Source organism: Lepidochelys kempii, chromosome 4 (genome assembly GCF_965140285.1).
Source record: "Lepidochelys kempii isolate rLepKem1 chromosome 4, rLepKem1.hap1, whole genome shotgun sequence".
Taxonomy (NCBI): domain Eukaryota; kingdom Metazoa; phylum Chordata; order Testudines; family Cheloniidae; genus Lepidochelys; species Lepidochelys kempii.
In genome coordinates this window covers 8,883,167-8,908,190 of record NC_136383.1, presented here as the reverse complement: position 1 = coordinate 8,908,190, position 25,024 = coordinate 8,883,167, and the positions used below count along the sequence as shown (strand labels likewise).

At 40.2% G+C, this 25,024-nt stretch overlaps 1 protein-coding gene across 8 annotated transcripts in view; it reads left to right on the top strand.

Moving 5' to 3' along the window:
• Positions 1-25,024, top strand: part of INTS10 (integrator complex subunit 10) — a 57,307-nt gene that overhangs the window by 15,322 nt on the left and 16,961 nt on the right. For 2 of the 8 annotated variants that reach the window (XM_073340283.2, XM_073340285.2), the window contains exons 8-12: positions 12,554-12,723; positions 18,538-18,671; positions 19,207-19,360; positions 20,060-20,142; positions 24,081-24,236. In XM_073340283.2, coding sequence (XP_073196384.1) covers positions 12,554-12,723; positions 18,538-18,671; positions 19,207-19,360; positions 20,060-20,142; positions 24,081-24,236 — 697 coding nt within the window. Of the gene's footprint in view, positions 1-1,444; positions 1,699-2,039; positions 2,144-7,366; positions 7,507-8,134; positions 8,217-9,213; positions 9,355-11,307; positions 11,480-12,553; positions 12,724-18,537; positions 18,672-19,203; positions 19,361-20,059; positions 20,143-24,080; positions 24,237-25,024 lie in introns of those variants that run through there. The other 6 variants (XM_073340282.2, XM_073340284.2, XM_078852413.1 and 3 more) reach the window with 5 other exon arrangements.

Genomic DNA, 25,024 nt, shown 5'->3' with positions numbered 1-25,024 from the left:
TACGCGCTATCTCAGAGTCAACAGAAGCTTGACTTCAATAGCACTACTAGTGCTGAAAGCTAAGTGTGCTCATACGTGTTTGCAGGAGGGCAAAGGCTGTAAAGTGAAGCATCGATAAGTTAGGAAATGCCAAAGTTAATGTCACTTGAAGAAACTGCCATTGTGTCCATGTGTTATGGTAGTGCTTTTCAAACTTTCATATTGTGACACACAAAAGAGAGTGTCATTTACCACCTTTCCTTCTATTCCCAGTTGTGTGGCCCCATAAGCTCTCTCATTCATGAACAAATAACATTCCTGTGACAATTACAGCAACTGTTTCCGAGGAGAAATAGTATTTAAAAAAATAACTATTGCATTTTTATGAAATCTAGCAAGAAGGAAGGAACAGTCCTCTTCAGGGCCCCAGCAAATGGTCCTGTGGATAAAACAGCATGTGATCATATAGTAAAAATGCTGTATTGTAATGCAAATACATTCAAAGGTACAGAGTTAACTTGAACTTTGGCATTTCTTGACTTCAGAGTTTGTGCCCACTTCTCAGCTGATGTAAATTGGCATAGCTCCATTAAAGTCAAAGGAACTATGTTGATTTACACTAGTGGAACATCTGGCCCTTTCACTTTTCAGTTTTGAATAATCTTTTATTTTGTACTAAAGTTGCCTAGCTGCATAAATGTATATGGTGGTTTACAGAAAATTTAAAGACTGGAACCTGCCTTCACCATGAACTCACAGTTTAACTCAGACAAATATGATATACAGGACAAGGGTGAAGAAGCAAGAATGCATGGACTCAGGGAGGAGTTCAGCCTAGAAAATGTTCATAGAAGCGGGATTCAGAGAGGGATTTGAAGGAGGAGAGAGTGTGTACTTGGATATGCAAGAAACTGATCAGATTCCTTCAGCAGAAGACTGGAGAGAACTGTTGGAAAACTCCAAAGAGGGTAGGGGTGTCAGAATCCATTGAGTGAAGATGAGTGTTATGCTGAAAGTTGCACAGGCATTGTCATGTTAAAGCTCATGGTTCTGGTTTGCTTTTTAAACCTTCCTACAATTAAAAATGAAAACTTGTAAAAGTTTAATTGCTTTTGGCATTTCACCCAGCAAAGACCATGAAAATAGACCAGTCAGTTTCATTACTTCGTTTGTAGTTGGTTTAGACAAATGTTTGTGTCTCCTGCACTAGCACAGTGTTTGGGTTTCAGGCTTTGCAGCAGGATTTTTATTTGTATAAAAATAACCTTTTCCATTGGAGTTTTCCATTATTTACATTGGCCTTAGGTGTTGTCAAAACTTGAACCAAATTTGAGTAGTGTCCCTGGGAGTAAACTTGCTTGTGTAATTGATGGAGTTCATTGTATTGCCATTGCTTATTTTTATTTTAGAGAAGATAAAATCAACTTATTTATCTTAACAATATTAAAACATATAGCAGTTAAAGTAATATTTTTGTATGGTTACAAATATTTACCATCACTTTTTAGTTTCTGAATTGAATACTCAGTGTGGTACTTTCAGTATTTACTATTCAAATATGGGCTCATTCTGACAGGTTTCAGTATGGAAGAAGTAAGTGGGTACATGAGTATATGCAGTGTGGCTAATCTTCCATTCTCTTGTGTTTCAGTATGAAATGTATACTATTGAGAGGAATGCTGAGCGGACAGCATCAGCTGGCAGACTGTTATATGACATGTAAGTAACAGAAATGCTTTTTGCTTAATTCTCTTTTGAAAGTATATTGTAAACTTAACTGAACATAGAACTCTAAATACACTCTAGTCTTTTTTTTCCATGCTGTATACCACAGTATTTTTTATCATAAGATGGGAGTGCAAGGATCTTCAGAAATCTTATGCTGATGTTATGTTGTTTCTGTAGGCAAACTAGACAGATCTTACTAATCTTTTAAAAACAAAATCATCCATGAAAGCAAAATATTCCTTTGCATTTCTCCTTACAGGTGCTTTCAAAGCAAGCTTTCTCTTTTAAACTGAATTTGGGATTATTCTAATTTGCCTGACCCTTTTTTCCAGGTTTGTGAATTTTCCAGACCAACCAGTGGTGTGGAGGGAGATTAATGTTATTACATCAGCATTAAGGAATGACTCACAGGATAAGCAGACTCAGTTCTTAAGAGGTAAGGACTCTGTCATCTGACATAGGTGGAGTCTAGTGGGAGTCTAAGAATAAATCCCCAGACTACACAGCTGATTTGGAAGCCGCAAGTCCTAGTCTGGTGAACTATCTGGTCTATTGTATACAGTGACTCTCAGCCACAGAGACTCACCCACTGTTATGTTTAGGAGACACAGGGGAAGAAGCAGGGCAGGGAGCTGAAGCACTGTGAGAAGTGCAACTACTGGCTCCACTCCTATGTCAGTATCCCTTGCCAGGGAACAACCTGTTGTTGGCTAGCAGAGGATTTGATGAACCACAGGTGGCTTGTGAAATTGGGACTTGAATCTGACAAACAAAATGTAGTTTGCTGGCTAAAAACGTGCACCAGAACAGTTAGTGAAGGCTGTGGGGGCAGGTCACGGAGCACAGTTTGTGTAGGGATTATAGAGCCAAACATTCATAAATACCTCCTGTGAAAATGCATGAGAAGGAGTATGTAGCACTCTTATTTCTAGCCAGACACTTCACTTCACTTCAACTCCTTTTCTCATTTACACAGGGTCAGAGGTGCCCATGATTCTTGCCACTTCTTCTAATGATTCAAGTCACCAATAAATAGAATGGCTGTAGTGTGTTGAAACTGATGAGACCTTCTTGGAAATTGACCTTTTAAGGGTTTAATAAAGGATATAGAATCATAGAACCATAGGGTTAGAAGGGACTGCAAGGGTCATCTAGTCCAACCCTTTGCCAAGATGCAGGATTTGTTGCGTCTAAGCCATGCAAGACAGATGGCTGTCAAGCCTTTTTGAAAACCTGCAGTGAAGGAGATTCCACGACTCCCCTATGCAGTTTGTTCCCGGGTGGAATTGATTTAAATCACTAGTCAGGAAGACTTGATTTAATCATGGATTTCTGTATAAAAGTGCATTCTTGTTGGTTGTTATAACCTTAATACATATTCTTCAAAACTCCGAGATAGATGTAGGTTTTATTTTTAGAAGGTACACACTATACATTTTTAAAGTGATTTGTTTTGAAAACTTTTCAGATTAGTTTTACAGCTATATCAGAAAATGAATCATTGTTTGGTTATCAGATATTTATGAAGTCATTGGGAGGTGAACTATCTCCAATTCAACAGGTGAATCATTAATATTTGGAGGATTTACTTGCCATGCTGTATTAGGAGGAAAACATCACCAGACAGACACATCAATTGTTTTATTTAATTAAAACAACAATGTTATGTATTCTGGATTTTTTTCTTCAACAACAAATGTATAAATATTTTAACGAAACAAGCATATGAATTTTTGAGTTTAGTTGAACATTCAAGTTTTTTAAAATCAGGTTTGTCTTTGTTAAAATTTGTTTTTAACTAAAATAGTTTTTCATAGATTCATAGATTCATAGATATTTAGGTCAGAAGGGACCATTATGATCATCTAGTCCGACCTCCTGCACAATGCAGGCCACAGAATTTCACCCACCACTCCTAAAAAAGACCTCACACCTATATCTGTGCTATTGAAGTCCTCAAATTGTAGTTTGAAGACCTCAAGGAGCAGAGAATCCTCCAGCAAGTGACCCGTGCCCCATGCTACAGAGGAAGGCGAAAAACCTCCAGGGCCTTCCAATCTGCCCTGGAGGAAAATTCCTTCCCGACCCCAAATATGGCGATCAGCTAAACCCTGAGCATATGGGCAAGATTCATCAGCCAGATACTACAGAAAATTCTTTCCCGGGTAACTTGGATCTTACCCCATCTAAAAACCCATCACAGGCCATTGGGCCTATTTACCGTGAATATTTAATTACCAAAACCATGTTATCCCATCATACCATCTCCTCCATAAACTTATCGAGTTTAATCTTAAAGCAAGATAGATCTTTTGCCCCCACTACTTCCCTCGGAAGGCTATTCCAAAACTTCACTCCTCTGATGGTTAGAAACCTTCGTCTAATTTCTAATCTAAATTTCCTAGTGGCCAGTTTATATCCATTTGTTCTTGTGTCCACATTGGTATTGAGTTTAAATAATTCCTCTCCCTCTCTGGTATTTATCCCTCTGATATATTTATAGAGAGCAATCATATCTCCCCTCAACCTTCTTTTAGTTAGGCTAAACAAGCCAAGCTCCCTGAGTCTCCTTTCATAAGACAAGTTTTCCATTCCTCGGATCATCCTAGTAGCCCTTCTCTGTACCTGTTCCAGTTTGAATTCATCCTTCTTAAACATGGGAGACCAGAACTGCACACAGTATTCCAGGTGAGGTCTCACCAGTGCCTTATATAACGGTACTAAAACCTCCTTATCCCTACTGGAAATACCTCTCCTGATGCATCCCAAGACGACATTAGCTTTTTTCACAGCCATATCACATTGGCAGCTCATAGTCAACCTATGATCAACCAATACTCCAAGGTCCTTTTCCTCCTCCGTTACTTCTAGTTGATGCGTCCCTAGCTTATAACTAAAATTCTTGTTATTAATCCCTAAATGCATGACCTTACACTTCTCACTATTAAATTTCATCCTATTCCTATTACTCCAGTTTACAAGGTCATCCAGATCCTCCTGTAGGGTATCCCTGTCCTTCTCTAAATTAGCAATACCTCCCAGCTTTGTATCATCTGCAAACTTTATTAGCACACTCCCACTTTTTGTGCCCAGGTCAGTAATAAAAAGATTAAATAAGATTGGTCCCAAAACTGATCCTTGAGGAACTCCACTGGTAACCTCCCTCCAACTTGACAGTTCACCTTTCAGTAGGACCCGTTGTAGTCTCCCCTTTAACCAATTCCCTATCCACCTTTCAATTTTCCTATTGATGCCCATCTTATCCAATTTAACTAATAATTCCCCATGTGGCACAGTATCAAACGCCTTACTAAAATCTAAATAAATTAGATCCACTGCGTTTCCTTTATCTAAAAAATCTGTTACTCTCTCAAAGAAGGAAATCAGGTTGGTTTGGCACGATCTACCTTTTGTAAAACCATGTTGTATTTTGTCCCATTTACCATTGACTTCAATGTCCTTAACTACCTTCTCCTTCAAAATTTTTTCCAAGACCTTGCATACTACAGATGTCAAACTAACAGGCCTATAATTACTTGGATCACTTTTTTTCCCTTTCTTAAAAATAGGAACTATGTTAGCAATTCTCCAATCATATGGTACAACCCCTGAATTTAGTTAAATGAAATATTTAAAAAAAACAAAAAACAAAAATTAAATCGACTCTGTCCGCCAGGTCAACATGAGAAACTTAAAATATTGGCTTCTGCAGCTAACTCAGTTGTCTTCACCTTCAGTTTCCTGTTTGTTCATAATCTGGAAAAGAACAACAAGCTTTCCTGCTGTTCCAGGTCCCAAACGATTTCTCAATTTGGATTGAATTAGTCCAAAGGAGGAAAATATTCTTTCTACACCGGCAGAAGAAGCTACTGCTGTTAAAAGTGAGATTATCACGTCAACAGTCTCTGAATCCAAGTGCTTAAGTGACTTCCTCCAGTTCACTGGTGTGACTTTCTTTAAAACATCGTCAGCAAACATATATTTCTTGAATGGTTCTTATTCCCAAACTGGGTCACTTTTACGGCCTGCTGCCATTATAGGTTTTCCCTTCTAGTGAGAGAATGGTATGGTAGATCTCAAATCAATGAAGGCTACACTCAGAAAGACCTCAAGATTTCTGGAATATGCTGCTCAAACAGTTTCACTTTTGTTTCAACTGCCTGTCCCTCCCTTCTCACATTTATCTCCGGACTTCTTCTCCTTGTCCAGATCTATTCCGCCCCCAACAATCTTCTATTCATTGAACTTTTTGAAACTTTGCACTTTTAGAAAGAGGTAAGGGATTGACTCTGTGTACACAAATTTTCAGAGGGACAGTAGGGTTGAGGTCTGTTATTTCTCACCTCTATATATTATTTATTTAAAAATATTTTTGCTGTTAACAAGCATGTTATCTCTGGAGACACAAATCCACAGTTTGAGAACTGCAAAACTAAGTATCTCTGATGGTATCTTCTAGACTGAGCCCCATTGTTTAGATAGAAAGATTAACATAAATAATCTATACAGAAGCCCCTGGAACCCCATAATATTGGGTCCCTAATCCATGAACTATTGGAAGTTATTTACAAAACTTTTCTTAAACATTACATGAATATATTGTCTCATACTATAGAATTAGGATTTATAATCCCTATTACATTATAGCTCAAAGATATCTCATCATGGATCTTACCTAAAACTATCTTTAGATAGGTTTTTTCCTCAAAAAGCATTTTATCAAAAACATCTGATTTTTATTTCATTGATTTTTATTCACCCTAGTTTGCTCCTTTGTCCTACTGTTCTTACCGTTAGGAAGTTATTTCCTGAGATATAATCTACAACTGGTATGCTGTAGTTTGGACCCATTGCCTCTTGTCTTGCCTTCTGTGGCAAGAGAGAACAATTTTTCTCCATCTTTTTATGTCAGCCTTTCAAGTATTTGAAGACTGCTATCATGTCTCCCCTTAATCTCTTCTTTTCCAAACTAAACATACCCAGTTCCGTCAGCCTTTGCTCATATGGCTGCATTCCATCCTTTTGATCATCTTTGTCACTCACCTCTGGATCCTTTCCAGTTTCTCTATAGCCCTTTTATACATTGGTGATGACAACTGGACACACTACTCCAGCTGAGGCCTAACCAGCGCCGAGTAGAGCGGTACTATCGCTTCCTGTGACTTGCATTCTTTACCTCTGCTAATGCAACCCAAAATTGTATTTCCTTTTTTTGTGACAGCATCATATTGTTGATTCATATGATAGGCCATTGTCTCTCATAAACAAATGATTAATCTAAATACAATGTTCATTATTAAAAATCTCAATGGGAATTCTTGATAAGGCTACCACCTGTCTTAACAAATATTAAATGGTTTTGATTTCAGTGTTCCCAGGCATTCCTTTAATGTAGTTTTTAAATTTTCTAAACTGTTTAAAATTAACTTTTATTAACCATGCACTTTACCCTGAAATATACTTAGAAAAGTACACATTGCTCTTTGCGTAGATACGGGTGCCTGTTCTCTAGCTAAAACGTCGTCATAGTTGCAAAAGCACTGTAGCATGATTTTTGTCACTCTCAACAACAAGACAACATGGATTATTCTTGTTTTTTTTGTGTCTCCTCAACTCAAGCAGATTGTTTGTTATTTCAATAACTGATTTTTTTTTTCAGGTTTATTCGAGACCCTTCCTGGTCGAGTTCAGTGTGAAATGTTACTAAAGGCCACAGAGCAGTGTTTTAATACACTAGAAAGGGCAGAAATGCTACTGCTGCTTCTAAGACGCTTCCCAGAGACTGTGGTGCAGCATGGGGTAAGAGAAAACTAGCTCCTTTTCGCTGTTGTTCACCTTATTAACCCACGCATTTGTGTCCACGTTATGTGCTCTGTCAGATGAGTGAGAGTTTTATTTAACTCCAGACTTGCGGGTGATATTTCAGTCAGTTGCTGCTGTCATATCTTCAGACCCCCAAATGAAAGGAAAAGTGTAAAATTAACCCAAGAAAACAAAGCAATCTCTTTCTTTTTAAAGTCCAGAGGTGAGTCCATTATTAAAAGTAAGCCAGAACAGAGTTTAAAAAAAAAAAAAGAGAGCAAGAGCGATAGTAATCTCACGTTAAAATGAAATGTAGTTTACTAGAAAATGATACTGCTTTGTCAGTTACTACTTATTTAGGAGACGAGTGAGAGACCATGAACTTACTGAAATATGTACTGCAGTATATTTTTGCTTTAGGATTTGTCCCCTGAGATTGACGCCACAAATACTAAAACATTGCTGTTTAACTGTAAAGTGTAAATGAAAATTGCACAGTGTACTAATCTCAGTATATGATGGAATGCTACTAATAGGAGAGTTTTCTCAATTGCTTTGAATCTTATATTTTCAAAAACTTCTGAAAGTACTGAGTAGATATTCATTTTAACCACTTCTTACACAGGTGGGCCTAGGAGAAACGTTATTAGAGGCTGAAAATATTGAGGACCAAGAATCCCCGGTCAATTGCTTTCGGAAATTATTTGGTAAGAAAATACAAGTGTGTCTGTTTTATTATAGAACTAAATGACAGAGCTTGGTACCATTTGTTTAAAAACTCGTCAGCCTAGGTTAGTATTGAACACATCTTTTCAGTTTAATGGCCTGTGTGAAATGAGTTGGCAGCCCTTACTGCAGATGTGCAGAGGACTCTTGGATTTGGTCTTCCACCTTGCTTGTCACAAAAATTTGGCTACTGTTAGTATATCATCTGTTTGCTGAAATGATATGTTGAATTCTAGGTTACTGTATACTCTTATGGAAGCGAACATGTAAGACCTATTTATGCATGGGAAATTTTCTAACCAATTTAAAAACCATTTAGAGCCATAGTGGAAACCCAGTTTAAGGCAGCCTGACCAGTTTTTTGCTTATGTGGTTTCAAGACAGTCTGGCCTTAGAACAGATTCAGGGGGGAAAAAAACCAGATCAGGCCACCTTAAACCAGGTCTACTCTATGGTTCAAACTGGTTTGAAAATCATTGTAGTCTGAACTAATTTTAAAACCGATCAAAAACTGGACAGGACCTCCGGGGCATTTAGTAGCTAACTGTTGTGGTGTTTGCTGTGGTGTACTGAAAACTGTATTAAAATTACAGTCTTTCACTTTAAGGCTTGCAGGCTAGACAACTCTATAAAAAAGTGTGGGATCTGGGTCTTTCATAGTTAGCCTTCAAAGAGGCAACCTAGAGTAAGGTAGGTTGGGTTGTGCCTCTCTGTTTTAGGGAGCAGCCTGCTTTGTGTGTCTCCCTTTTGGGGTTCTTATGTGTTATCATTCTGAATTCTAAGAAATAAAGCAGTGTTACATTGCAGCTTTTCAGCAACAGTGTTTTAAGTTTTTATCAAATTTCTCTGTGTGTATGCCAGGAAGATATTTGGCTAGACAGAAGGTTCTGAAAACTTGCATTGTTGATTTTGAACTCTTATGTAGCCAGAACAAGTAACAGAAAAACCAAACCCATTGTGCTTTTTTTCACCTCTTAGTTTGTGATGTTCTTCCTCTAATCATTAACAACCCTGATGTTCGACTACCTGCCAGCTTGCTGTACAAGTACTTGAACAAGGCAGCAGAATTTTATATTAATTATGTAACGAGATCTACACAAATGGAAAACCAGTATCAAGGTAAAAACACCGTTACCAAATTATTTTAAAATCCTCTTCTAGATTAGTGTAACTGAATAAGGTATTCATTTTTTGTAATATCTGCCACCAAGTTGGGGTAATAAAATATTGTACAGTTTCACAGGATCTTTCGTTTGATTTCAGAACACTAAATAATCCTCACAACATGCCTGTAAAGAGGGTAAAAAATAGGGATCACTACATCCACTATGAAATGCAGCCACTTCAGTAAAAGAATGCAGCAGATCTCTAATGGCCCTTGTGAGTGCCACAAAGCAGTTCAGGGTAGGAAAGAGTTTCACATCTGTTTGAAACTATGATGTGAATTTAGGCTAGCAGAATTTCATTACTTGTGTTGGAATTTTGCTGTGTACATCACACCAGGTTAATTCCCTAACTCTTTGCCATTGGATCTCTACTGAGGACAAGTAGCCCAGGGATGGCTTTGACATATTTGGAGTGAGGCTGTGAAACAATTTTTGCTTTCTTCAATTCCCTGCACAACATAATAGATTCCTGTCCTTCATTATCCAAGCATTATGCACAGGGTGAGACTAACGAATATAGGAGGGTTAGCAAGATTATTCTAAGGCAGCAGTTCTCAAACTGGGTTGGGACCCCAAAGTGGGTCACAACTCCATTTTAATGAGGTTGCCAGGGCTGGCATTAGACTTGCTGGGGTCCAGGGCCAAAGTCTGAGCCCCACTGTCCAAGTGCTTCAGCCCCGGGCGATGGGGCTCAGGTTACAGACCCTCTGCCTGGGGCTGAATTCCTTGGGCTTCTGCTTTGGCCCACCACCTGGGGTGGTGGGGCTCGGGTGGGCTCAGGCTTCAGTTCCCCGCTTTGGGGTCATGTAGTAATTGTTCTTGTTAGAAAGGGGTCTCAGTGCAATGAAGTTTGAGAACCTCTGTTCTAAGGAAAACATATTCCATAACTGCCTCATTTTCCATAACTGTGTGTGTGGGTCTCTTAAGTCTTCTTCCCCAGCCTCCAATGTGGTGGTAGCACCCAGCTGCGTGTTCCAATGGACCATAGTGACCGGTGTAGAACTGTTAATGTTTGCAAGGGAAAGAACTAAAGCTCTTTTTAAAAAAGGAAGCTGATAGTCTCCTTTACATGTCTAGTTTTCCCCAAACCAGAACTCTTGTGGCTATACTCATGGGGCCAAAAGGTCTAGTCTCTTAGTCAGTGCCTCTGTTTTAAGTTTAAGCCTTAAAGCTGGTATGTTCAGCAGTTCAATTCCCCTAGTTTTGGCATGTTGCTAGGAGAAAAAAATGTCATCTGCTAAATTCCAAAACCTGCATGTTCTGTAGCATCTGGGGTTTCCTGGGAGGTTCCCAGTCCAAGGACTTAACCAGACCTGCCTCTGCTATGATTGTGTGATCTGGTGTGAGAGTAGCACAGGGTGGTATGAAGGCAGAACAATGATGGACCTTGTTGAAAAATAATTTTAATAGCACTCAGACCAGTAAAAACTCTTCTGCTTCTTAGAACATAAGGCCAAACGTAAAAGAGATTATCATACAACTGCATTTGGAGAATGTTTGACACAAATTAACAAAGATACAGAGATCTAAGACCATTGAGATGTCCTTTCAGACTTGATGTTTTGAGACACACCTTGGTCTTGATCCTGATTTTACTTACTCTTGTTAATTTATCTCAACTTGTTTAGATTTTCTGTGAAATTGTGGGTTACTTAATTACTTATGAAATAGAGGCTTGGATGTCATTTGATCAAGTTTCTTGTTGTGTGTGAAGTGGCATACAGTTCTAATGTCTCATCTGGTTTTATCCTTTTCTTTGCTCAGATAGGATTTCATAGTTATCCTGAAAACTCAAATATACTGTTCTGCTACTTAATTATTTTTTCTTTTTAAAAATTAATACAGTGACTTTAGCTAATTTGATTTCTGCACAAGGAGAAATCATTTTTTTCCTTTTTTTTTCTAGGTTCACAAGATACCTCTGATCTCCTGTCCCCCAGCAAACGTAGCTCTCAGAAGTATGTAATAGAGGGTCTGACTGAGAAATCATCCCAGATTACAGACCCTTGGGAGAGGCTGTTTAAGATACTGTCTATCGTGGGAATGAGATGTGAATGGCAGATGGATAAAGGAAGAAGGTGAGAAATGTGTACTTTTTCCTATGGTGGTTCGCTAAGAGAGTTTGGCTTTTCAATTCTTCAGTAAACTGGACGATAGAACAAATTGAATTTTAAGTTATATTGTATAATTTCAGCTCAGTGTCTTTTCTCAAAAGCATACAACCCAGAGCACGTACGTAGGGCCTGTTGAGCCTCTGTAAACATTGGCCACACAAGGATCGACTCAGGAGCCTGGTCTACGCTAACAAAACTACTAGGTTGGTGATGACGGACGTCAGCAATGAATGCAGCTGAACGTCTTCATTAACATTCCCAAGGCAGGAACACTGAATTGCAAGCGTAGACTAGAACAAACTGCATTCAACACCATATTTAGACGGTGCGTTTGCCCTTGCTTACACTCGCATTAAACTGTGTTCTGCATCAGTTCACCTTCAACTGTTGCTTGTTGTCCACATTGCATGATTTACTGGTATAGGCAAAGCTTATGTTTTCTTCACTTGTCTCTAAGGGTATGTCTACACTACCCGCTGGATTGGTGGGCAGCGATCGAGCCAGCGGGGATCAATTTATTGCCTCTAGTCTAGACACGATAAATTGACCCCCGAGCGCTCTCCCATCGACTCCTGTACTCCAGCTCCGCGAGAGGCACAGGCAGAGTCGATGGGGGAGCGGCAGCAGTTGACTCACCACGGTGAGTGGATCTAAGTATGTCGACTTCAGCTATGTTATTCATGTAGCTGAAGTTGCGTAACTTAGATCAATTCTTTCTCCCCCCCACTCCCCCTCTCCCGTGTAGAGTATCCCTCTTAACTGGTCTGGTAAGAGGGAAGACTTCTCAGTTTTTCCAAGGAAATGCAAGCCCCAGAATTATCTGGATCTTTGACTGCTGCTCAGTAATTTTGTCTGGTGGTCTGCTGAATACATTGTATTTCCTCCTAGGGCAGCAAGTGCTAGATGCTGACATCCTTTTCCTCACCTTCCCACTCCCCAAACTACTACTAAATTTGAAATGTGTATTTTCATTTGCTTTTCTTGACTTTAGAAGTCTTTGTAATGTATTGTATTCTTTGATTGTCTCTTACCCTTTAGAAGTTTTGGTGATATTTTACACAGAATGAAAGACCTCTGCAGATACATCAGTAATTTTGATAATGAAGCCCATGCTAAGTATAAGAATCAAGTAGTGTATTCCACAATGTTGGTCTTCTTTAAGAATGCATTCCAGTATGTCAGCAGCATCCAGCCATCTCTCTTCCAAGGTTAGTTTTTAAAACACTAATGAGTAAAGATCTTTCAGATACAAACAATATAAAAACCTTTCTGGAACTGCTGTTTTAAGCTTTAGAAATTATTTCCTCTAAAGGTAAATGTCTTAGATACAACCCACAGGTCGAGATTTAGGCTGGCATATCTTCTAATGCTGTATTTAAGGCTGAGTTCCAGCTTGCATTCAGTCTCTCTCTTCTCTTTTTACTATTGCTCATATCATCAAACTTACTTTCTTGGAGCTGAAAATTTCCAGTTTGCTTTTGGTCTAGAGATGAGTTGGAAAACTTGCACAAAATCAGTTGAGCTGTTCAAGTTATCAACACATGAATAATATTTTCCTCCAGATGGCCTATTGAGAAAATTTGCTTATGCATAATTGAATAAAAGCTGAAGCTAAAAACTTCAAATGTGGCTTGTTTTATATAGCTTATTCTGATTTAGGGAATAAGATGGCCTTGAAGAAAAATGTTAATTTTTTTAAAGTAATTTAAAAGTTGAGTGTTTAAAATGTGAATCTTGCTATGTTTCCCCCCTCACTCAAATCTAAAGCTAGAGTATCTCAGAAAAATCAGGGTGCTCTGAATTGCTTGTGCTTGGATTGATCTAAATTCTTAGACATGGCCCCAAAGCTGAAGGAGATGGTGTAAGCCCTAGTTTGAGTGGTTTTTGAAAGGCTGTGTTTGGGAGTTATCAAGCTATTTGCTTCATATGAAGGATTTTACAAGTCCCATTAGCAATGTTTATTCCCTCCTGTTTTCTTTAATCCCAAAGAGATTCCTTGCAAATATTAATGTCTATTAATATTGAAAAACGGGGCACTCATAAGTCAGGAAATGTATAGTTAATGCTGAAAGTCCAATTTAAATTGTCTCTAATTGTACTTATGACTTTCATTCTGGACTCTTGCTTGATATTATAAACTATTTAAGTAATTATATATACAATACAGCACAATCTAGAATTTCTTAACAGCTTTACATAAAGTAAGCTATAGTACATAAATCAAGCCAGGACCATTCTCCCAGAATCCAACGAATCTGTCCTTTGTTGCTTCAGGTGCCTTGAATCATAGAACTGGAAGGGACCTCAAGAGGTCATCTAGTCCAGTCCCCTGCACTCAAGGCAGGACTAAGTATTCTCTAGAGCAGTGGTTCCCAAACTTGTTCCGCCGCTTGTGCAGGGAAAGCCCCTGGCAGGCTGGGCTGGTTTGTTTACCTGCCACGTCTGCAGGTTTGGCCGATCGCGGCTCCCAGTGGCTGCGGTTCGCTGCTCCAGGCCAATGGGGGCTGTGGGAAGCAGCGGCCAGTATGTCCCTCAGCCTGCGCTGCGGAATGCCGCCCCCATTGACCTGGAGCAGCGAACCGCGGCCACTGGGAACCGCGATCAGCCAAACCTGCGGACGCAGTAGGTAAACAAACACGCACGGCCTGCCAGGGGCTTTCCTTGCACAAGTGGCGGAACAAGTTTGGGAACCACTGGACTAGACCATCCCTGACAGGTGTTTGTCCAACCTGTTTTTAAAAATCCCCAATGATGGAGGTTCCACCACCTCCCTAGGCAATTTATTCCAATGCTTAACTACTCTGACAGTTAGGAAGTTTTTCCAAATGTCCAACTTAAACCACCCTTGCTGCAATTTAAGCCCATTGCTTCTTGTCCTATCCTCAGATTAAGAACAACAATTTTTCTCACTCCTCCTTGTAACAGCCTTTTATGTACTTGAAAACTGTTATCATGTCCCCCTCTCAGTCTTCTCTTCTCCAGACTAAACAAACCCAATTCTTTCAGTCTTCCCTCATAGGTCATGTTTGCTAGACCTTTAATCATTTTTGGTGCTCTTCTCTGGACTTTCTCCAATTTGTCCACATCTTTCCTGAAATGTGGCACCCAGATCTGGACACAATACTCCAGCTGAGACCTAATCAGCACGGAGTAGAGCAGAAGAATTACTTCTTGTGTCTTGCTTACAATACTCCTGTTAATACATCCCAGAATGTTTGCTTTTTTTGCAGCAGCGTTACACTGTTGACTCATATTTAGCTTGTGATCCACTATGACCCCCAGATCCCTTTCCACAGTACTCGTACCTAGGCAGTCATTTTCCATTTTTTATGTGTGCAACTGATTGTTCCTTCCTTAGTGGAGTACTTTGCATTTGTCCTTATTGAATTTCATCCTGTTTACTTCAGACCATTTCTCCAGTTTGTTCAGATCATTTTGAATTTTAATCCTATCCTCCAAAGCACTTGCAACCCCCTCCCAGCTTGGTATCATCCTCAAACTTTATAAGTGTACTCTCTGTGCCATTATCTAAATCATTGATGAAGATATGGAACAGAATCGGACACAGAACCCATCCCTGCAGGACCCCACTCATAATGCCCTTCCAGCATGACTGTGAACCATTGATAACTACGCTCTGGGAACGATTTTCCAACCAGTTTATGCACCCCCCCCCCCACTTAGAGTAGCTCCATCTAGGTTGTAGTTCCCTAGTTTGTTTAGGAGAAGGTCATGTGAGATGGTATCAAAAGCCTTACTAAAGTCAAGATAAATCACATCTGCTCCTTCCCCCCTATCCACAAGGCTTGTTACCCTGTCAAAGAAAGCTATCGGGTTGGTTTGATACAATTTGTTCTTGACAAATCCATGCTGACTGTTATTTATCACCTAATTATCTTCTAGGTGTTTGCAAATTGATTGCTTACTGGGTATAGAAGTTAAGCTGACTGGTCTGTAATTCCCCAGGTTGTCCATATTTCCCTTTTTATAGATGGGCACTATATTTGTCCTTTTCCAGTCTTCTGGAATGTCTCGTATCTTCCACGACTTTTCAAAGATAACTGCTAATGGCTCAGATATCTCCTCGGTCAGCCCCTTGAGTATTCTAGGATGCATTTCATCAGGCCCTGGTGATTTGAAGACATCTAACTTGACTAAGTAATTTTTGATGCGATGGGCAGGGAGAGAGAGGGGGTGTCTTGGGGTTTTTGCCCCTCCTTTTTTATAGTTTCATTTCCGCCATTGAAAAACGTTTTGAGCTGGGTACCAGCAGACACAAAGTTTATGGGGAAGGATGTTCCCAGCTTCTTTTATTTCTCTTCCTGCTTGATGACTCTGTTTACTGCTTAAATGCAAATTAAGCAGAGCATACATCCCTGTGTTTGAGAGAGAATAGTTTGCCAACCTCAGTTTGGAATGTGTTACTAACACCCTACAGTGGAATCTTATAACTTTGCATACAATGTTGTCACACATATTTTATCAGGACAATAATGACCAGCGAATTACACGTTGTCAAATGATACCTCACAAGGTGTACTTTGTACAAAGATTATTACACTTGTATGTAGGGTGTGGACATGGATATATTCTGTCATAGTTGTACTAGTAGGAAAGGCCACTCTAATACCTTAAGATTGTTCTTGCCAGCTGTGTTGCAAAAGAGACCTTTTTTTGTAGGGGGGCTTGTTTGTTTGCTTTTCATGGAAGGTGCTCAGATACCACAGTGATGGACAACCTCATAGAAACCTAGGTATGTCAGAGTTGGGTCCTCCCAGGAGCTCCTTGATGTCAGGGGTAAGCGATTTGAGGAGTGAAATAGAGCCGGATCCTCGGGAACAGCCTTTTCTAGGTGGGGAGAGGAGCAGGCCAAGCCCTGCTGCTTCTTGTGTGGAACAGATGGTACTGCCCTGGGTCTTCCAAGCAGGTGAGAAGCACAGAATGAGTCCCCAAGGAGCCTCCTTGGAGTAGAGTTTAGTAGGGTTCAAGAGAGAATTAGACATTTACACAAATAACCTCTGCAGCAACACTTAGCTAGAATAAAAATGGATAAGAAATATAAACCTTCATGTTTTGTATTCATGGGATGTAATCTAGCAGGTTGGGGTTAGGAAGAATGATCCTACATGGGCAGGTTATTGAAGAAACTTACGTCAAAGGGGATTTACACCTTTCTCTGAAGAACCTGGCACCATTCACTAATTGTGTCAGGATACTGGGCTAGGTGAATCGTTTGTCTGATCTAGTTAGTACAGCATTTCCTATGACATTGGCGAAGTCACTTACCCTGACTAGGCCACAGTTTCCTAATCTGCAAAGTGGGGATAATTCTGCACTGACCATACCAGTGTTGTTAGACTTCATCTCTTGGGTTTGTGTTACTGCGGGTGGGTCTGACAGGAACTCGGTAGTTTCAAGATTCTGAGCCTGTTGGATCCAATGGGGGACGTCTTGTGCTGCCCTTGATGAGTTACTTATGCTTCTACAGTCACATCCTATCTGAGAAGAGTTGGTGAGGGAATTCCTGAGGGACTGCATTCTCTCCCCCAACTTGATGCAAGCCTTGGGCACTGTGCTTCACTCTCACATCCTTTCTGGTACTACTGTGTCAGTTCCTGAGCTCAGTAATATATTTTTGTGACATCTCTTGTTGATTTTTGCTGTGCCGTCAAATACCGGTGGAGTGCAGTGCCATGGGTGTTACCTGCGTCACTGGGGGTTTTTCTCCTCCTTTTTTAGAAGGGAACTGGCTATAGAAACAAGGAAGAGAGCCTACATGTTTCAGCAAGGGAGGCACAAGATGTCTCCTGCTGGATCCAACAGCTCTCAACCTCCATCTATGAGAATTCTCACCAGGTGCATGGACTGGGGTGGCATCTGTTGAGATGTAGATCTTCAGTGAACAACGATTACTTGTAAGTAATCATCTCTATTTCACATGGGGTTGGATGGAGGTTTATGAGATGAGTGAGGAAATTCACATGTCTCTCATAAGCTCTCAGGCTGTCTGCGGGCTTGGGCAGTAATCAATGCTTTGGTTGACATACTTTCAGGATATTCATTTTATGTTTGATGATGCATCGCCTCCTTTCTTGGCAGACAAAGATTTTAAATGGGATGACAGTGAAATAGATTTCCTATTCAGTCTTCCTTCTCTCTGCAAGCATGCAAACCCCTAATACACTGGGGTTTTTTGGGGTAGGTTAAGGTATGAAACACTTTTGGGGTTCCCCTTTCTAAATACTGGCAGCACACTATGGCACATGGAGATAATACTTCCCTATCTCCGTTTTACAGATAACTAAACTTAAGCACCAAGACCTTAAGTGATTTGCCTAGGATCACACAGAAAGTTTGTGGCACAGTTGGAAGTAGAAATCAGATCTTTTGACTTCCATTCCTATTCTTTACCCACAACTGAGCTTCTTTGGAGGTATGGTCATGGGAAGGGGTAGTGGACTTTGGCAGCCAGCTAAAAGTTTGATCCCACACATCTGAAGTCAGCAGGAGCAGTCCATAAGCAAGTTACACTTGAAAATCTTGTGGTAAAACAACTGCATTCCTCTTTTCAGGCTTCAGTGGCTGTCAAGGCTCTGCTCCATTTTCCCGTAAAGAGTTCTTTCGGAATTTTCCTTTGGTTGTTGCTTTTAGGCTGTTGGCCAAATGGAACAAATGACTGGCGTTATTTAATGATTGCTTTTAGTTGAAAGTAAATGATGCTTGGAGACAAAAGACTTAAAACTCTTACATATCTTGTGACTGCTCCCTTAAAAAGGGGTTCCAAGATTTTCTGACAGCTTTGAGCAATTCACCATGACTTCTGGCAGAGGATTCATGACCTCTAAGATATGGCTCCCTTCAAAGCAAGTTTATCATTATCAGGGTATTTTAAACATTGACACAATTCGTTGAATTACTTTCTAATTGTTCTGCACAACATGTGTGAATGAAAACATTTGAAGCAGGCAAATGGTCATTCAGTTCAGTGTAAAGCAAGTTTTAATTTATTTTTGTAAATGTAGGGCCAAATGCTCCAAACCAAGTTCCGCTGGTTCTCCTTGAGGATGTGTCCAGTGTCTATGGTGATACAGATATTGATCGCAACAAGCACATACATAAAAAGAGGAAACTTGCAGAAGGAAGAGAGAAGACAATGGTAACTCCTTTAGACTGTTCAATTCTTAATAGAAATGGTACCGCGTTTGGAATTTAGAACATTAGGAATTTCTGTTCATGACCAAAATATGCAAATATGGAATTACATTGTTGGTAAAAGTACACATTTTAGAAGAATTACATGGGATTTGCAGTATGCCATGATGGTTTTGGATTGACTGAGAAGTTTAAGATCTTACTTGAATAATAAATTATTCTAGTTCAATCTGGATAACAATACCACAATTTGACCATTTATGATGACATAGCACTCAGGATCTCGATAGCTTATTTTTAGAGTAAAATATCAAATTTTTCCACTATTTTTCATTTCTTTTTGCTAAAGGAGTTAGTAATATTTAACATATAATTAATTCTAAGCACAGAAATAGTGAAAAGTCTATTCTGAAGATATTTGCACTGGGATTGTTTGTTTTGAAGCTTATACGCAATGTTGCAGAAGTTCCATAAGATTCCTTTGAAAAACATTTAATTAAAGAGAGCGAAATGTTTTGTCTATACTGATCCTTAAGCAGAGTTCGGATGATGAAGACCCTTCTGGGAAGGGGAGAAGTCGTCACATCACAATAAATAAGACAGACCTTGCAAACTCTGTTGAAGTACTAGAGAGCTTTAAATTGGCAAGAGAGAGCTGGGAGCTTCTTTATTCTCTGGAATCACTCGATAAAGGTAAGGATGATTGCAGGTGTTTTCTGTGTATGTTTCCTTGTTAGAGCAGAATTGTTTTACTGTTAAAATACAGTTCAGGTATTTCTGAAATTACCCTCTATTTTGGAAGTCTGGATGGTTTGAGATTGGGAATTGAGATAAGAAGCCTTATCAATTATCTTGGAATTTGGTTTATGTGTTGATTTTTAGTATCGTCCATACTTCTGTACTTCTTCACTTGCCTTTCCTTGAAAGCAGCTTTTACTAAGGTAGCACATAGGTGGTAGTAGAAAAGAAGGAGAAATGGGAGAACATAGTACCGAATGGATACCAAAACCTTAGGTATTGTGGGGTGTTGCTAGTAACCTCCTGAAGATTTGCATGTAACAGATAATTTCCCCAGCAATTTGTTTCTATGAAGACAGTTACTGGGTCTTTTCTTTTCTAATTATAATGTGGTTTTTATTTGTCTTATATTGTTTGAAAAAATACTTCATCTTACAAATAGTACCAGTTAGTTGTATTTAGGTATGTTGAATACTTTGGTCCTGAAGAACAGCATGATAAATAGAAAAATGGTGGATTAGAAATTGTCCTATGTTGGAAATGTTTTTGTTCAGTCTTACTATTTTTCAGTTTTATTATTAGATGCCTTTCAAACCAAAGTTTTGCAATACTTCCCCTCCCATCCTTAAGACTACTTTCTGATTGTTTACACAGAATTCACAAGAATTTGCTTGTCATGGAAGACAGATACCTGGCTTTGGTTACGTATCTTCCTCACGGATATGATCATTTACCAGGTAAATGAAAGAATGAGACTTAGACTTTTGAATAGCCTTTTGACCTAATGGATTTGTGTCATGGTTAGCTGCATCTTTGATCCCTCCTACATTTCTCTCTAGTGCACCTTATCAAGTAGCAGGCCCTGTTTCTTCACTCCTCTCAAAGTGGAATCCCTCAATTCTCCTACCCACAGAGCAGATTCCTGGCCTACAAGCACCCCTGTCTATCAGCTGTTTCCTTAGCAGGCCCAGCTGGGTTTGGCACATGCAAGAGACTTCCTTTTGGAAGCTTTGAACAGTAGGTAAATTCAATCACTCTGAGCGCTGCCTTCAAAAAAAAAAAAAAAATGTATTTATCCATAGGAACATAGCAATCAGAATAAAAAAGGGTAAAGCAACAAAAGGCTTATATGCATATATCTGACCTAATATTAAATAAAAATAATACCACCTACCTCTTATAAAGCACCTTTCATCAGTAGATCCCAAAGAACTTTGTGAAGGAGGTCAATATCATTATCCCCATTTTTCAGTTGGGGAAACAGAGGCCCAGAAGGGTGACGTGACTTGCCCAAGGTTACCCCGCAGATTAGTAGTAGAACGGGGACTAGAACCCAGGTCTCATGAATCCTAGTCCAGTGCTGTATTTGCTAAGCTACACTTGAGGAAAGCCCATACATCTCAGGTACAGTAACTCCTCACTTAACCTTGTAGTTATGTTCCTGAAATATGCAACTTTAAAGTGAAACAAAGTTAAACGAATCCAATTTCCCCATAAGATTTAATGTAAATGTGGAGGATTGGGTTCCAAGGAAATTTTTGGGGGGCAGACAAAAGGCAATATATACTGTACTGTACTGTGGTTGGGAAGTGCCCCTGGCTTACCCCACACAGGTACAGCCCGCTGCAGGCACTGATGCTAAGAAGCACCTTCACAGCATCAGTGGCAGCTTATACGGAGAAGAACAGGCGCTGACTCTGCTGGGGGATGCTCCAGGCCCGCCTCTTCCATCCCTGCTCCACTCCAGGCCCACCTCTTCCCACCTCCTCTCTGGAGCATGCTGCATCCCCGCTTCTTTTTTCCTCCCCTCCCAGAAAATCCTATGCATTGCCAAACAGCTGTTTGGCGGCACTTAAGACTTTCTGGGAGGGATGGGGAGAAGCAGAGACGTGGCGCGTCCCTGCTCCTCCCCCTCACTCCCAGTGCGTCCCTGCTGCCAAACAGCTGTTTGGCGGCGCTTAGGACTTTCTGCGAGGGAGGGGAAGGAGTGGAGATGCAGCACTTCCCCGCTCCTTCCCCTCCCTCCCAGGAAGTCCTAAGTGCCGCCAAACAGCTGTTTGGCAGCAGGGAAGCGCTGGGAGTTGAGGGGGAGGAGGTGGAGAAGAGGAACTTGTGCAATGCTCCCATGTAAAGTCGCTGCTCTTCCACAAAATCTTACAAGCAGTGGAGAGAGCAGGCAGCCAAACAACATTATAAGGGAGCATTGTACAACTTTAAACAAGCATGTTCCCTAATGGAGCAGCGATATAACTTTGAAACAACATTAAGCGGGAGGACGTTAAGTGAGGAGTTACTGTATGTCGTCTTCTGGGGACTGGGGTTTCATCTGCTTCCCTGCTGACACTGCCCCACCCTTGAGCTCAGGGCCTCAGGTTTTTATCTACTTAACAGTGCTTTGTTCCATGTGCCCCATCTGAAGCTCCTCCCTCTGAAATCAGTTGTTGTGTCCAGGTTGGTCAAAGACAAAACTTCAAAGGCATTAACACCTATTTTGTCAGTTAAGTGCTGGTGTTTGGGTTTTCTAAAGCCATTGCCTGCCTTCCTGCAGAGGGATGTGAGGGGAACTCCTGCAGGAAAGAACCTTTGAATCATCTAGCCAACAGCATAACAACGATCAAGTAAACAGGAACACATAATAGTCATAAAAATAATAGCCATATCTCCCACAATTTTCTTAATTTACTTGTATTTTGAATGCAAAATTTCAAAATGTTTCAAACCAACCAGTCCTGTGTTTTCCTTTACTTATCTGATTTTTGGTTGACTGAGGCCTTGTCGACTCTAGATGTTTTTTGCTGACATATCTATAGCGGTATAATTATACCAGCAAACTCTTCAAGTGTAGATGCAGTTTATACTGGCATAAGAATACTTCTGCATAACTTACTCCAGTTCCCCAAGATACATAAGCTATACTGGAAAAAACACTTTTATATCTGTATAAGTGCATCTATTCCTTGACTTATGCTGGCATAGCTATGTTACTTAAAAATCACACTCCTAATCAACATAGATATGCCAGTATAAGTTTTTAAGTGTAGACTAGGCCTTAGTGACACAGGGCATTTTGCTGCTCTCTTGCTGTTAGAAATGGTTTTCTTGGAGAAGTTTTTTAATTTTCTCTTGGCAATCTCAATGTAAATAAACATATAACGAAAGTCACCTAATAGTTTCACATGCTTTGGTCATTCCCGCTATTTTAAATGGAAAATTTCAATATCTTTTAAAAAAGAGAGATTAAGAGCATCCTGACAAAGTAGTTCTTGGTCTTTCCCTGTACCCAGGTTTCCCTTAAGACTGCTTAGAGTGGGCCTTGAGTGATGAGGTTAAACTTGACTGAGGTTTGCTAAAAAATGCAGCCGAATCCTCTGTTTGGAAGGGCACCTAGATAAGAGAGCTGACTCCTTGCTTGGTACTGTACTACTTATAGAATCGTAGGACTGGAAGGGACCTCAAGAGGTCATCTAGTCCAATCCCCTGCACACCTGGCAGGACTGAGTATTATCTACTTCCATCTCACTGCAAAGTTTTACAGTGTGCTGGAGGCTTGTCGAGAATGGGATTCCCATAAAATCTTGTCCATAAGCCTTTGGGCAAGGTAAACGTCTTGAAATACATGACTTTTTAGCTTTTGGCATGGTGGCATTGGTAGTGTTTCCTAGGGGCCCTGCAAGTCTGCCCCTGCTGGGTGGCGGTCCCCACAGAAGGAAAAGGTCCCATGACTCATTCCTAACAGTTTACAAGCTAGCTCCCTCGTATCTTGGCTGACATTCTAATGCCCACGACACGGTGAGTTGGCATGGCAGGCACGAGGACTGCCATCTTTGTCTACGGAGTGTTTGTGATATGCTTTGTAAAATGTTTAGGGTTACTTGGAATGTGCTTGTATAAAATCAGCTGGAGTAGTGTAACTTAGGTCAACTTACCCCAGCAGTGAAGACAAGACCGGAGTCTTGCCCACTCTTGCAGTATAGTGTTTGTTCAGCAAATCACTCTGTTCTTCAGGCAGTATGCCATAAAATAGGCTGGTTTTAATTTTTAAATAACTTAAAATCTGTCCTTCCACTACAGACAAGTTGTATGTCTAATTAGCAATCAAGAGAGAATCTTCCAATCAAACAGGTACAAAAACTGTGTATACAAGAAGATAGGGAGAGAAAGAGACAAGGTTTTCTTTGATCTAGAGTTATTTTACCAATAGTGAAATAAATGACAATTTATCTTAATCAGTTTTGGGCAACATATACCATGAAAACTGAAGACACATGCAATGCTTGACTCGTGCAGATCCATTCCAGTATAGTGAACAGACTTTTTCAGCGGACTTAAATGGCTCCAAAATAAATGATTAGTTAGCTCTTGAGACCATGTTTGTAAATTCAAATTTTAATTTGAAACAGATCTAATTTAAAAATCCAATTTAAATACATATAAAGAGAATCATTGTTTTTATTTTTCTCAAAATTAGGCCTATATCTTCCCTTGTCACTAGCTCACAAATGTACCATTCAAACCCCTCTCTTACTATGTCATAGCTTAATTAGCATGACGTGAAATCTTCGCTACTTGGATAACCTCGGCTTTGGAGACTTTCTAAGGTAGGATTATCTCCTTTATTTCTTTATGAATTGTGTGTGAGAAGGTCTAATGTTCTTTTTAATTACTTTTTTGAAAGGGTCAGTATAAGAAAGCAGTTACCAGCCTACATCACTTAGCAGCTCTTCAAGGATCTCATTCTCAGCAGCAGATCACAGGACAAGGGTCACTACTAGAGAATCAGAGAGCACTTCTCCAGTTAGCTACTTGCCACTTTGCCCTGGGAGAATACAGAGTAAGTACAGCGTACAGGCCCCAATTCCCCAGTCCTTCCCCTCCAGTTGCCAGTCCTCCCTGGGGGTTCCAAGCTAGCTTGCTCCCAGCAGGAGATCAGACATGCCACCTGACACCAGGAGGGCTCTGCATCTCTGCCCATGCCCCCTGAATGCATGACAGAGCTGCCAAATGTGTATCATGTGAAATGCGTTCCGTTTGGCAGCCGTGAATTGGAGTTGGAGTTACTTGTTAAATTAACCTTAATTTTGAATTACCTTCCTTTAACAGTGGGTTTGATAATTGTAATTGCAGCCTTTGTCTAGGGATTCTTACTTTTATTGTTGACATATATGCTTCATCTTAGCTCCACCTTAGTTTTTAGCGCTGATCACATGGAGGTGATTAAGGGTATGCTGGGGTGGAGGAAAAAGAAAAGGAGGACTTGTGGCACCTTAGAGACTAACCAATTTATTAGAGCATAAGCTTTCGTGAGCTACAGCTCACTTCCTCAGATGCATATCGTGGAAACTGCAGCAGGCTTTATATATACACAGAGAATATGAAACAATACCTATTCCCACCCCACTGTCCTGCTGGTAATAGCTTATCTAAAGTGATTTCCAGCACAAATCCAGGTTTTCTCACCCTCCACCCCCCCACACAAATTCACTCTCCTGCTGGTGATAGCCCATTCAGCTTATCTAAAGTGATTTCCAGCACAAATCCAGGTTTTCTCACCCTCCACCCCCCCACACAAATTCACTCTCCTGCTGGTGATAGCCCATTCACTTTAGATAAGCTATTACC